Source organism: Myxocyprinus asiaticus, chromosome 33 (assembly GCF_019703515.2).
Source record: "Myxocyprinus asiaticus isolate MX2 ecotype Aquarium Trade chromosome 33, UBuf_Myxa_2, whole genome shotgun sequence".
Lineage (NCBI taxonomy): Eukaryota > Metazoa > Chordata > Actinopteri > Cypriniformes > Catostomidae > Myxocyprinus > Myxocyprinus asiaticus.
In genome coordinates, this window is record NC_059376.1 from 29,752,515 (window position 1) to 29,766,725 (window position 14,211).

Here is a 14,211-nt window from a genome sequence, read left to right on the forward strand (position 1 = left end):
TTTTTTTACTCTAATGAAAAATAATCTGGCCACTCCACTTCTATACACACAACTCTGTTGTGACATTGAGACACAAGATAACATACATTCTAAGATAACAATCATTATAAGCCTAAAAATTAACAGGGAATCAAAACATCAGCTCAAAGCTGATATGGAGAGACCTGGTACAGCATATTTCATAGATTTTGTTACTTTCTTATTACACTAATGAATTGAGTAAAATCAAATGGTAACAAAATGTTAAAATGCAGGGAGGATTTCAAGCCATGAAAATTTACCTACGGTGCTTTAAAATGAGGAAGAAGGTAAAATCATTTTGTAGGTAAATTGTTAGTCTTAATCTGAATATGACAGGCAATCGAACATGCAGCATTTTTTTTTTCCTTTGTGAAACTGATTATATCAAAAAAGACAAAATAATTACCTTTAAAATTATGTATTATTGTTCTTAACTAAAGGCAAGGCACATAATATGTTTCATAAAATATCGTGCAAAATAGAAGAGGGATTGTTGGATAAAATTAAAAACCAATGTGGTACAAAGGTAATATCCATCTGTGTCATTGGCTCTTTGCTCGAGAAGGGTCGTAAGAAGAGGTGGAGCATTTAGCTTCAGAGTTAATACTAAGATTATCTGGCATGCGCCCATGTCAGCGATACGGTGGTAGATTTCTTTTTTAGAAAGCACCATGCAGTTATATATAATTCATATATAATTTTCATTATAATTTTCATATCAGCACCATTAAAACAAGTCATGTTGTATGTATTCTGGGTCTCACTATAGTCAAACTCAACCGAATTTTTATGCAAAGCCATATAAAAGGTTAGCTAAAGCAACCAGAGTGTGTGGATATTATTCCTTATCAGTGTATGTATTGAGGGGGTACCTGCTGAAGCTTTGATATGTGCAGATTTTGTTAGGTTCTGTCAGATTACAAGGGGGAAAGGGTGTGTATTTCGTTTTCCATAGCGTCTGTGTTGCCTAAGTGTAAGCCCATGCTGAGTGCAGCTGATCAGGGCTTGGGGGCTTGCTAGGCCGTTCAAATATCTCGCTGGGCGTAAAAAACAACCCGTCTACGTCTACAACAACCCGCAGTAGATGAAGGAAATTTCCAAGTCTTAAAAAAAAGCACAAAACATTTTCATAAAATAAGAATTCAAATGGAAACCTTGTAATGTCTTAGGCACTTTTCATGGCTAAGTGATTTGGGTTCGATAGCGTTGTAGAGTAAGCCCTGATGTTATTTCGTTATACAAATCAACACATCTCGGATTGCAACAAAACCCATTTCTGAGGCAACCAGTCACCATTCAGCCATTGGAGACTCAGCGCCACCTCCCAATGAACTGGGCAGCACAGCCACGCACTGGCTTGCATTTTTACAGTCACTGTAGGGCATTGTACCTTAGTCTCACTGGTGTGCATCAAACATCCAAATTATTGACATTCCTACGGATTAACATGTATAATTTGATTAAAAATAAAAACAGTCAATTTTCTGGAATAGAAACATGGGACAAAGGATAGCCTGTTTTGTTTAGTTATTTCTTAAATTACACTGCATGTATAGAGCGCCCAAACTATGGGAATCATAATAAAATAATCACATAAACATGGAGACATTTGTGTAAATGACTTTACATAAACTTTTTGGATTGTTCTGATCAGCTACTTAGCTACTAGGAAATCAACCCTCATCTACCCTGTGAACAGAACATGACCAAAAAAAAAAAAAAAAAAAAAAAATCTATCTTCGACTTGTAGCATTCCATTTGAATAGGCCAAAAAGGAATTTGCAAAAGAGGAAAAATCAAAGTATTTAAAAGTAGTGCAATGCCTGTAATTTCCAATGCATTTAAACAAGTTACACATGGAGAAAAAAAAATCTATCCTCTACACCCAATACTGTCTTAGTAGTGACAGAACTATATTTCAACTCCCTTTGTCACTATGTGGAAAAACATCCACTTATCTACATGAATCAAAAACCCTATTCTGTGAAGTCACAGAGATGAATATGGGACTACCAATGTGTCTGAATTTTGTGCACATGCACATGCACAAACACAAACACACACTTTCCCCACAGCAGAGTCCAGGAAATACGGGGCTTTCATATTGCGATGTGAAGAAGGTGCTAATTCACCCCGGTATTCCCTGGTTCATCTTTTGAAGGCTGTATTACAGCTCACACACACCTAGTGTAGCCTTAAACAGTACATGCCATTGCTCTGAAGCCTTTATATAGGTGTGTTTGTACGCAAGTGTGTGTGTGTGTGTATGTGTGTCTACACTCAGACTGTGATGTATAATGTCACAGAGGTACCACTAATCATCCTCCGATGTACAAAAACATGACAGGCTTCCACCAAAAAGCGGACTCCATTATAAATGGTGGACAATGCGATTTAGAAAATATCACACTCTGAACAAAACCAAGGATGCAGATACATGATTGTCAATAAAATTGGATGAAAAGTAGCCTTTTTGCTTTCCTTGACAAAATGTGAACGGAAGCATCGAAACCTTTTTGTTTCCTTTTCCACTTCCCGTTGCCCCTCACTTCTGCACACTTAAAAAAGAAAATAAAAACAGGCCGTGCTCACCTCCAAACCTGTGGCAAAATTCTAGTGGAAAACCCCTTCCTCTGGGTTTCTCTTCCCTGTTCATTAAGAAAATAAAGGATACTTGTTTTGCATATAGGAAGAAGCAGCACCTGTAGCAGAAGGAGGGGATTGAGGAGAGGCATTCCAGGAGACAGGGAATCAGGATGGGCCACTTCTATATGTCCGTGAATTTACGCCATAGTTCAGGCTGCCCCCTCCAGAAAAAAAAAACATCCTTGTTTAATCTCTCCTCGTTTCTCTTCTTTTCTTCCGTTCCATCTATGGCCTTTCTCTTTTATGCTCTTCTCTGTTTCCATTGTCTTTTCAAAACAGTGTATTGGATCTCATATGTTGTTATGCATATATAAATATGTGTTCACATATATCTATACACAAATATTGTGTATAGATATATGTGTGTGTATATATACAAATACTGCATTTAAATCTGATTTCCCTCTTGCATCTCGTTCACAATTTGTTTTCTTGTAAATTCCACAAACAAGTTTTGAATCTCAGATCCATGTCCGTGCCTCCTTGGGTTTGTCTGTGTGTTTGTTTTTAGTTCCCCAGATACCAGGACTGTAGGAGAAAAAGAGAGTGAGAGAGAATACAAATGAATAAGACACCTGTACAAACACAAGTAACACAATAAGAGAAGCAGAATGAGATACTTGTGAGGGATATCTACGGGAGAAAAAAGTGTTCTACATCCAACCACAGTCTAGTCGATATGTATCATCTAAAGTTAATATACAGGGGGATATTAATACTTTTTGGACCCAAAAAGTATTTGGACATCTAAAAATGAATGAATGTCGTTGAATTAATAAAAAAACAAATTAAACCAAGTGGTATTTTAAAGAAAGATAGCACAAACTTAAAAAGGGTAGTTCTAGCACAATTTGTTTGCAGATGTGTGTTTGTGATTTGAGAGTGGCTGTGACAGTGGGGCTGTGCATAGTGTCCTGTCCATAAAGATCTAAATATTGCAAAACCACCCAATTTTGCCATCCAAAGCAGAACGTTATGAGATGGACTTTTACAGGTTCACTGCAATCAGTTTCTTATCTGCAAATGGGCAGCAAACACTTAGTCAGGGCCCAGAATGAACTTTTTAACACTAATACAGAGTTAAAGCTATGAGCTCCAGACACACAGAGAAATAGAAAAGGAGAGAGAGAGAGAGCTCAGCAGGATCCCACCCAAACCTTTTAAAAAGTATAACAGGATTTTGGCTTTCACTAACAGACCACTAAAGTCTTTTTAAAATTTGACAAGTTTAAAAACAGAAAAAGGAGTTCATGCCATAAGCCCCTGGCTCAATATTTTCCATTAAGGTTTAAGTAATTTAACAGCAGTCCAACAGACGTCTTTAACTACACCCAAATGCATTGATTTAATAATGCTTGAAAAATTTTTTCCTATTCCCTGCTGAACTATTTGTATACATCAGACTGATGGTTTGATACTTGTGCAGCACCAAACCACAACCTAATGACTCCCCAAATCCACAGGCAACAAAAATATAGTGCCCAGATATTACATATTAGCACAAGTTAGGTTTAATTCATTTGAAACATTTCAGTATTAATAAACAGTGTACTCTGCAGTGGTGGCGCCAAGGAGTTTTGGCTGCACACATATCATTGGTCATGTGACTAAAATGTGACTGTTACAATACCAAATGTGTGTAGTAGTTCTCACATAGAAAGATGTAAAATTTATGATAGCCCTAAAATTACTTATATATTACACCCTTTTTACTCTCAAAAGTAATAGATTTAAAATAAAGAAGGGATTTAAAACTATGACTATGTAAGCAATATCTTACAATTAAGAGCATAAAAAAAAAAAGAGAGAGAGTGGGGCAATGGCATTGGAAATGTAATTTTTTAAAGACGTGGGGCTCTGACAAGATACCTTACTTTGCTTTCCATCTCCACTGTCCTTGTAAAGCTTCCTAAACCCCAGTTTCTTGCGAAAGGGATGCAGAGATGAATGTGAAATGGAGCTTAGCTTAACCTTACACAACCCGGGGCACTTCAACATAGTTAAAAACTATTTCCAGGAATTGAAATTAGCTTATAATGACAACAGACACTGCTGGGAAATGCAAATATGTTGTTTTGAGTGATTACTACAGTGTTTCGAGGGAAAATTTTTCCCAAATCATATTTCGTGTTGATTACTGGATCAAATCTGAGCCCAGGAGAGTGGGCAGTGTGGGTTGATTGTACTTGTTTTCATGCCTTATGAGTTTGACAGCACAATTACAGCGACTACTATGTCAAAATTAATTTCATCCAAAGCCAATGGGGAACTAAAGTTTCCCTTTGAATACTGATGATGGAAAATTGAATGTTTAAATATAATCTGGAATAATACATATATTCCAGAGCTCTGAATATCATCTTGGCTACGCGTTAAAGTGACCACACGCCATTTTAGCATATTGAAAATGTCTCTTGATGAAGTAAATACACAATCCTTAACCTCTAGAGAGGCAAGATGTGATTTAATATATTAACAGTTTATGTTATGGAAACTCAATCTTTTCCTCGGAAGGAAAATGAGCCGCAACATGACATGTCTCTCTTCTTGTTTGAGACATTTTTGCGATAATCTCCTGTCCCACCTCAAAGACAAATAGCCTGCTTAGTATTTACACTTAAATATGATCAAAACTGCTTATGAGAAGATGTCATGAGTAGCATCTGTTCTTATTATTTCTTTGATTGATGTAGCAAAGGCTGACTGAAATGGGACAGGAAGTGGGGACTCATGATCAAATCCATCTATCCAAGTGCTGATACATGCAAACCAATGCAAAACCACTACTGAAGTAAAAATCAGGCAGATATTTGACATTACCCAACTGTGCCATGCACACATGAAATCCAACACTGAACTATTTGTTTTCTGTATGGAAGTTCTCAGTGCCCAGTTATCTTGGCAAGCTGAATTACACGAAACTAATTAATAATGAATGGTAGTAAAATAAATAAATGGTGTAGTGGAAGATTGGTATGAACTAAAGAACAAATTCACGTGCTAGGATTAATGACTAGCAAAATTGGGAGCAACTTTTTTTAAACTTTTGTTACAAAGTTTTAATTAAGAATATTATTGTTAAAATTATTATAGTAATATATATATATATATATATATATATATATATATATATATATATATATATATATACATAAAAGGAATTAGGCCACACAAGGTGAACATTTATGAAAATTTACAATACTTAATGTATGAATATATAATTTCCTTTGCATAATGGCACACCACTGTACTTTTCAATGAGCAAAACTGTGAAGACAGCAAGCAAGTTCAAGACCAGGTGCTAAAATAATATTCAGGGGAATCTGAAGTGAAACCATTCCAGCTTTGTCTCATCCCATGGGTTTGAGTCTATCATTCCAGACCTTTTTGCCAGCTGCCATTTGGATATTTTCATTTTGCACTAAGGCACATTCAAGGCGCTATTCTGCTCAAACTTTCTCACCATTTCAGTTTGTCCTGAGGACACAACGGCCAGTAGAACCAAGGCCCAGGCTAACAGTGGTTAGGCGTTCATTCCAAACTAAATATTTAGTTGCCTAAAAAAAAGCTGAAGTCTTTGTCTTGGTGACAGGTGGTTTAGGTTATAAAAATATAAAGCTGAGACAAGGGCGGGCTCACGGTCCAAGAAGGGGGACATATTAGACCGCAAGAGCCTAACAAATGACAGTCGCTCTCTTTAATTACAATGCTTCGGTAGAGCCTGGAGGTGAGGCTGAAATACAAGCTTCCATAAACAAAGATTGTTAGTAAGGTAGGTTTTTCACCAGAGGGAAAAAAAGAAACAAAGTCCATTACATTTTATTCAAAAAGAAAGAAAGAAAGAAAGAAAGAAAGAAAGAAAGAAGAAAAAGAAAGAACAAACAAAAGAATGAACAAAGACTGAAATAAAAAGAAATTAACGAATAAACGAAAGACCAAAAATCAAACAAAAAAGAAAGATGAATGAACAAATAAATGAACATACAAATCAAAAGAAACAAAGATAAAAGAAAGATATAATGAACAAACAAATGAACAGGCAAAAGAATGAACAAACAAACAAAAGAAACAAAAACTGAAAGGAAATAAATTAACAAAGAAAGAAAGAACAAAAAACAAAAGAAAGATGAACAAACTAATGAATGAACTACAAACAAAATAAATAAAGACAAAAAGAGAACAAATTAACAAACAAACAAAACAAAGACTGAAATAAAAGAAAGATAAAAATGAATGAGTGAACGAACCAAAAAAAAAAAGACTGAAAGAAATAAAGAAACCAACAAACAAACAGAAGAGGGAGAGAAAGAAAAGAGAGAGGTGAAAAGAGAGACGAAAGTGCATACAAGTGTATAATATATTGCCAAACAAGGTCTAGACAATCAATGATTCACAATCCAGTCTTGGGAAAACCAGGACAGACATCAGCTTGATTGGTCTATATTGGACTTTAATTTCCACTCCCTCAAGCACAGGTTCATCTGACAATTACATCATGTCTGGTTTCCCCTAGCAACCAGACAGCCTTGGATGTGACCAACCCAGAGCAAGTGAACAGGACTTGCTCTCCCCCCTTCATTCAGTTCACTTATTCTTTTCCCCTTCCTCTCATTTGTCTCTCTCCTCACTGGACCTCAGTTCATGATACTCTCACAGGGACACAGACTCACATCTAGCCGTGAGCAAGAAAATTTTTTATCGTCTTTAGTGTAAGACTGGAATGAACCATCAATATAACAACGGTAACAAAAGAGCATTAACGGCACCTGCCTGTGTCTGTTTGTTGATGTTGGGCTGAAGATATTTATATTTGCATATTAGCCCAAACATTGTAGGTCATTATGTCACTTGCAGCATTGAATACAAGCTGGTTTCCATCTCTCTGTAAAACTGCAACTGTCACAAAATGTGAAGATGACCCATCATGATTTTGTTCCAAATATATTTGTTTCGGTAAGAAACAATTGGTAAGGAAAATTCCATATATGTGTTGCCACATTGAGTTCTGTGGAAAAAAATGCATCCTAGATGAGCTTCTAATGGCAAATTGTTCAGGGGTAAAAGTGATTAGATAACATTAGAGTCACAAATATGTTTTCTGTCGTGGACAGTTAGATTGTGTCTGTTAATTAAGTTAAACTGCTTGAGTCACTTACATAAGCAAGGGCCAGACTATCATTCTTACTCTTCAACTTGCAATGTTGCATTTCTTTATAAAGTTAACAGCCATTGCCGAGTAACTAATTTTATTTAAACATCAAAGTTAATTTGTACGCTAATTTGGCCCTCGCTGAGTGTTAATTTTGGACCCCGCACACAAACATCCACATTTATACACACAAGTACTTGTTCCTCTCTTTGCTCTGCCCTTTTGTTTTCATACTCTCTCTCTGTTTCTCTGTCTCTCTGATTGCACACCTCAGTGAAGTGCAGTTTTTTTATGGAGCTGAAAGCACTGCAATGCAGCAGAGCGCTCGGACTCCTGAGCCCTGCAGTTCACACACAACCTAGAAGCACCTCGCACACTTCAGATCGTGCCTCTGCTGCATTCCCCAGCCAAATAAAATGCAACTGCAACCATTACTTACGTTAGGAAGAGCTTTCAAGAATTTATATTTGGGTACTCATTTCCTTTAGGATTCGTAAAGAATCACAAAGACTTCAAACGCTATTTAGTACCTTGTTAAATAATGATGAAGTAGTGCAAAAGTTTACTGTGCTGGTAATAAATTTGAAGTTTAGGGTATATTAATAGGATTTTATAGTGTGTAAACCTTCAGACCAGTGAGGTCTTCAAGCTTTAAGATAGTTTCATGTGGCCCCTCAAATGTTAATAGTTAATCCTTGAATCTGGTTGCAAATCAGTTTTCACTTTCTGAATTTTGGTTTGGCTTTAAATGTTATCCCATCAATCTGTTAAAGGATTGTTAAATAGCAGCAATATATATTTCACATGGAAATTACAGGCCTAAAAGCGAATGTAAATGTGCATTGTAGCCTAGGTGATGACAACAAACAAGCCTGTGTTCTCGCATCCATCTAAAAAGTTGGTGTCCGTCAAGTTTTGCAGTTACTGGTCCCCAATGGAGAACATCATCTAGCAAGTGGCCCCCTGGTAATTTGAGGCCCATGGCTTTAGACCCAGTTCTATGCATGTACCACATATGGTTATGGTGTTAGGATTTGCTCTAAATTTAATAAGAAAGACAGCATTCGGCTGGCTGCTGAGAATCCAGTAGTAGATACAGGATCTGCTCATCTCTGATCTATAATTGAACACAGAAGGCTTTGGTCTCTCACAGATTCCAGACCAGCGCTGTTTCCTCAGGGCACTGAGTTCAAGGGAAATTTTCAAATACTGCTTGAAATCAAGATTGAATTTTGAAATGTTCAAGGTGCTTAGGTTTCCTAAAGTTATCAAGGAAAAGTAAAACTTCCCAGTAGTTAAAATTCAGTTATTCCATAAGTCTATATAAAGCATTACAATTTAATTTGAGGTGTGGATGAAATGTGTTTTTCTGTGTATAAAGAGGTTTGTGTTGTGTTACCTGTGCCTGATAAAGACTGCCAGGGTCTCGAGAGCCAATTCCTAAGAAGGAGCGGTTGGCAGGTGGTGTCCCGGGAGCAGAGTATGCTGACAGGGAGAGAGAGAGAGAGTTAAATAATAAAATACTGCTTTTGTCTGGACACTGGCCATTAGTTCTAATTCATTTCTATATGTCAGCACTGTTTCAAAGGCTGAGGAAGAAGAGCAGAAACCCTCTAACCAATCAGAATCCACAATAACCTGCAGTGTCCTTCTGTTTTATAGCCTATATGAAGTGCATTATAAGAAACCCTAGAGACGGGGTGTTCAGCTCGTCAATCATGTGTGAGAGTGTGTATGGCGTTCATGTGTTGATGCAGCATATGGGGCAAAGTTTCTGTGTTTGTTACAGTCAGATTGTGGAAATAAATAAATAATTAAACATGTTGGGAAATCTTCCCAACAGATACGTAATATACACATTAAATGTGTTTGTGCATAGTAACAATCTATTCATCCATCTTATCAAACTGGTCTTTAGGCTGACATGATTAGGGGACTGACTCTAGCTGAATAATCATACTGAGCATTGACCATGTGAGATGGTGTATAAAGGCAATTGATCATGGGGATATCTGCAGTACAGCGGTTGGTGCCCATATTGAGCTGTTCTCTGCATTTCTTAATTAAATTAGCATGATTAATGGACAGGGCATTGAGCATTGGCCCATTAAAGCTGACCAACGTGTCATCTATAAAGTATCTGTATTTACAGGCTTTTCTGATTCAAAGACACTAGCTGTGTTTATGTATATAAAAGCAATGCAAAGTGATTTTACCACAGTTAATGTGCTTTTTTGGACTTCGCCTAGCTTTAGGCACACTCCTTAACTGCTGTAAAATCACTGTTAAGCACAATCTCTCATGGTTTATTGCATTATTATAGATATATACGTGTTTTGCAATAAATTATGTCAGTATAAACATCAGATGATAAAGTTATGCTTATTATGTAATCCGTGTAAATGATGTCATCCAATTAAAAGCAGCCAAGACTTAAGGTATGGTGAAAACGATCATGTGTTGTTTGTCTTTGTGACTGTTTTTGTGGTTCGTGACATGAGCCAGGCCACTTACTCTGAGCCAGCCATTTTTAATTTGCCCATCAGATTATTAGACCACTGGTGCAAAGGTTGCAAAACTTTGAAGCGATTATGAAAGTCTGTTATTTAATTTAACACACCACTTTTTCACAGCCCTGCCATAGGCATCTGTTATGTGTGTGTGGTGTGTGTGTGTGTGTGGGGGGGGGGGGGGGGTTGTCCTAGAAAAGGTGTCCTAGTTGTGGCCATGTCAGAGGTGGGACAGAGAGGGCAAATGAACGGACGGGCATTACAAGTGTCCCACTTACTGGGGGAGGTGGGTGAACTGGCGGCTGCGTCTGTAGAGGTGGTGCTGGATTTGGACTCAGGGGGCAGCGTCAGTCGGGGTAAGCCAGGGGGAGGCGGGGGGGCCAGCATCTGAGAGGTGATGTAGTGACTGGATACCTTCACCTGACCACTGCCATTCAGCTGCAGAGGAAGAGAGGGCAACAGTCAGCCACTTTGGGGAGGGACACCTCACTGCCGCTACACAGCTAACATCATAACACATGCAATTACTTTCTGTGTGTTTACATGTCTCTCTCTACCTCTAAAACTCTTTATTCTTTATTATAAAATTGCATTATCATTACAAGCTCCACCCTTTATCTCTGATCGCTTCATTTAGGATTAGAGCTGAATCACAAGTGACATCATGGCATGTAGCAACAGTTCTACAGAATGTTTGTAATACAAGTTTTTTTTAATTATAAGTCAACATGAAATTAAACTTTTTACTTTACTATTATGTTCTAAAATGGGGTATTTACTTTCTTAATACACATTCCTGGTCTTATATTATATAAATAGTTCACCCAAATTCTCTCATCATTTACTCACCCTCATGCCATCCCAGATGTGTATGACTTTCTTTCTTCTGCAGAACACAAACAAAGATTTTTAGAAGAATATTTCAGCTCTATAGGTCCTCACAATTCAAGTGAATGGGTACCAAAACTTTGAAGCTCCAAAAGCACATAAAGGCAGCATAAAAGTAATAAGACTCCAGTGGTTAAATCCATATCTTCTGAAGTCTATCAATCTCCACTTTCACTTTCACCTTCTTTGTTTTTGGCGATTCACATTCTTTGTGCATCTCAACACATACTGGGCAGGAAGGAAAATTTATAGTAAAAAAAAGGACTTACTTTATTGCTGCCTTTATGTGCTTTTTGGTGCTTAAAAATGTTGCACTTTTATTGTGAGGACTTACAGAGCTGAGATATTCTTCTAAAAATCTTTGTTTGAGTTCAGAAGAAGAAGAAAGTTATACACATCTGTGATGGCATGAGGGTGAGTAAATAATGAGAGAATTTTCATTTTTGGGTGAACTATCCCTTTAAACAATTTATCGTTACTCCCCAATCCAATTTTTTGGGGGGGTTATAGTCTTTTATCACACTAAAATAACTTGCTCTGCCACTGAATCAGCTCTCTTTTTCGGCTGACATCACCAAGCCCTCTTATTTTTCAATCCCTCCTCTCCAACGAAATGTCATGTAGAGACAACTTTTTATAAAACCATCAATTCCCGATGGATATAATATCCCATTTAACGTAGTCACTTTACGGAAGTGAAATGGGTTGCAAACTTGTCTTTCAAAATGAACTAATGCTGCTTCCCATTCAATTAGGAAAGCTGAAATTTCAAACTAGAATGACAACTGAAATTGGACTTTTAACTTGGAAACTTGTGCGAAAATGTTCAAAACTGTATTGCATCGCACATAGCAACCAGAGACATGTACACAGTTAATGAATAACATTCACTTTCAAGCAAATAAAATGCATAAACGTGCCAAAGTTTATCAAACTTTGTCAAAGACAAACTAAATTATCTTCTCTCTTGATAATTATACACCTTTAATAAAATATGATAGCCATTTTGCTTTTTTATAAGTCAGCTTCTGAGCATTGGACAACACTATGGTCAGATGCCAGACCATATTGCAGGTGCAACATATTTTCTATGCCACTGATATAGCCAAAGTCTTCATCTCATGTGAGTACATAATTTTAAACATATTGTCAAAAGTACTTTATAAAAAGTTTAAAACTGTTTAAAGTGGGAAAAATTACTTTTAAAGGCCTACTGATAATAAAAGTGTGGATGAAACTTTTAAATGATCTTTCTTTTTTTCTCCATCAGCAGTTGAGAAAAAATACACTGTTTTACTGAACTGGCCATTATGTTTGTTTATTCGTTCTTCCCTGGCTGTGAATCCACACAACCCTCCATCATGCTCCATTTCTCTCTGTGAGGGTTTGGCTCCAGGTTGCATTCTCTCTCTGTGAAACTGCACACTCACTGCCCTGCACAACAATAGCTGCTGAGTGAGTCAGCGGCATTGTGGGTCTGTGCGGCCTTTCTGTGTGAATGCTTGGCTACGGTCAGACTGCAGTAGGGGGAATTTCAATTAGTCTGCAGAATTGATGGGGCCCGGCTGCCACAGGGCAAGATTCACAAATGTATCTCACTCTCTTCCTTTCTCTCGCACATACACATTCAAGTTTTCCCTCTTTCTACAGCTGAAGTCAGAAGTTTACATACATTTAGAGTCAAATACATTTAAACTCAGTTTTTCACAATTCCTGATATTTAATCGTAGAAAACATTCCCTGTCTTAGGTCAGTTAGGATCACTACTTTATTTAAAAAATGTGAAATGTCAGAATAATAGAAGAGAGAATTATTTATTTCAGCTTTTATTTCTTTCACCACATTCCCAGTGGGTCAGAAGTTTACATACACTTTGTTAGTATTTGGTAGCATTGCCTTTAAATTTTTTAACTTGGGTCGAATGTTTTGGGTAACCTTCCTCAAGCTTCTCACAATAAGTTGCTGGAATTTTGGCCCATTTCTCCAGACAAAACTGGTGTAACTGAGTCAGATTTGTAAGCCTCCTTGCTCGCACACGCTTTTTCAGTTCCGCCCACAAATTTTCTATCGGATTGATGTCAGTGCTTTGTAATGGCCACTCCACTACCTTGACTTTGTTGTCCTTAAGCCATTTTGCCACAACTTTGGAGGTATGGTTGGTGTCACTGTCCATTTGGAAGACCCATTTGTGACCGAGCTTTAACTTCCAGATTTTGCTTCGATATATCCACATAATTTTCCTTCCTCATAATGCCATCTATTTTGTGAAGTGCACCAGTCCCTCCAGCTGCAAAGCACCCCCATGCTTCACAGTTGGGATGGTGTTCTTCGGCTTGCAAGCCTGACCCTTTTTCCTCCAAACATAATGATGGTCATTATGGCCAAACAGTTACATATTTGTTTCATCAAACTAGAGGACATTTCTACAAATAGTAAGATCTTTGTCCCCATGTGCACTTGCAAACTGTATTCTGGCTTTTTTATGGTGGTTTTGGAGCAGTGGCTTCTTCCTTGCTGAGCAGCCTTTCAGGTTATGAAAGATGTTGCTTCAATATATCCACATCATTTTCCTCTCATGATGGCATCTATTTTGTGAAGTGCACCAGTCCCTCCTGCAGCAAAGCACCCCCACAAAATGATGCTGCCATCCCCATGCTTCACAGATGGGATGGTGTTCTTCGGCTTGCAAGCCTCACCCTTTTTCCCCCAAACATTACGATGGTCATTGTGGCCAAACAGTTAAATTTTTGCTTCATCAGACCAGAGGACATTTCTCCAAAAAGTAAGATCTTTGTCCCCATGTGCAAACTGTAGTCTGGGCTTTTTTATGGCAGTTTTGGAGCAGTGGCTTCTTCCTTGCTGAGCAGCCTTTCAGGTTATGTCGATATAGGACTCGTTTTACTGTGGATATAGATACTTGTCTACCTGTTTCCTCCAGCATCTTCACAAGGTCCTTTGCTGTTGTTTTGGGATTGATTTGCACTTTTCATACCAAAC

At 37.6% G+C, this 14,211-nt stretch overlaps 1 protein-coding gene across 9 annotated transcripts in view; it reads right to left on the minus strand.

Moving 5' to 3' along the window:
* Positions 1-4: 4 nt before the first annotated feature.
* Positions 5-14,211, minus strand: part of nfic (nuclear factor I/C) — a 126,354-nt gene continuing 112,147 nt past the window's right edge. For 8 of the 9 annotated variants that reach the window (XM_051670117.1, XM_051670118.1, XM_051670111.1 and 5 more), the window contains 3 exons: positions 10,605-10,764; positions 9,216-9,301; positions 5-3,195 (listed from right to left, as the gene is read on the minus strand). In XM_051670117.1, the coding sequence (XP_051526077.1) occupies positions 3,175-3,195; positions 9,216-9,301; positions 10,605-10,764 (267 nt within the window). In that variant the 3' untranslated portion in view covers positions 5-3,174. The remainder of the gene's footprint in view (positions 3,196-9,215; positions 9,302-10,604; positions 10,765-14,211) is intronic. The other variant, XM_051670119.1, reaches the window with a different exon arrangement.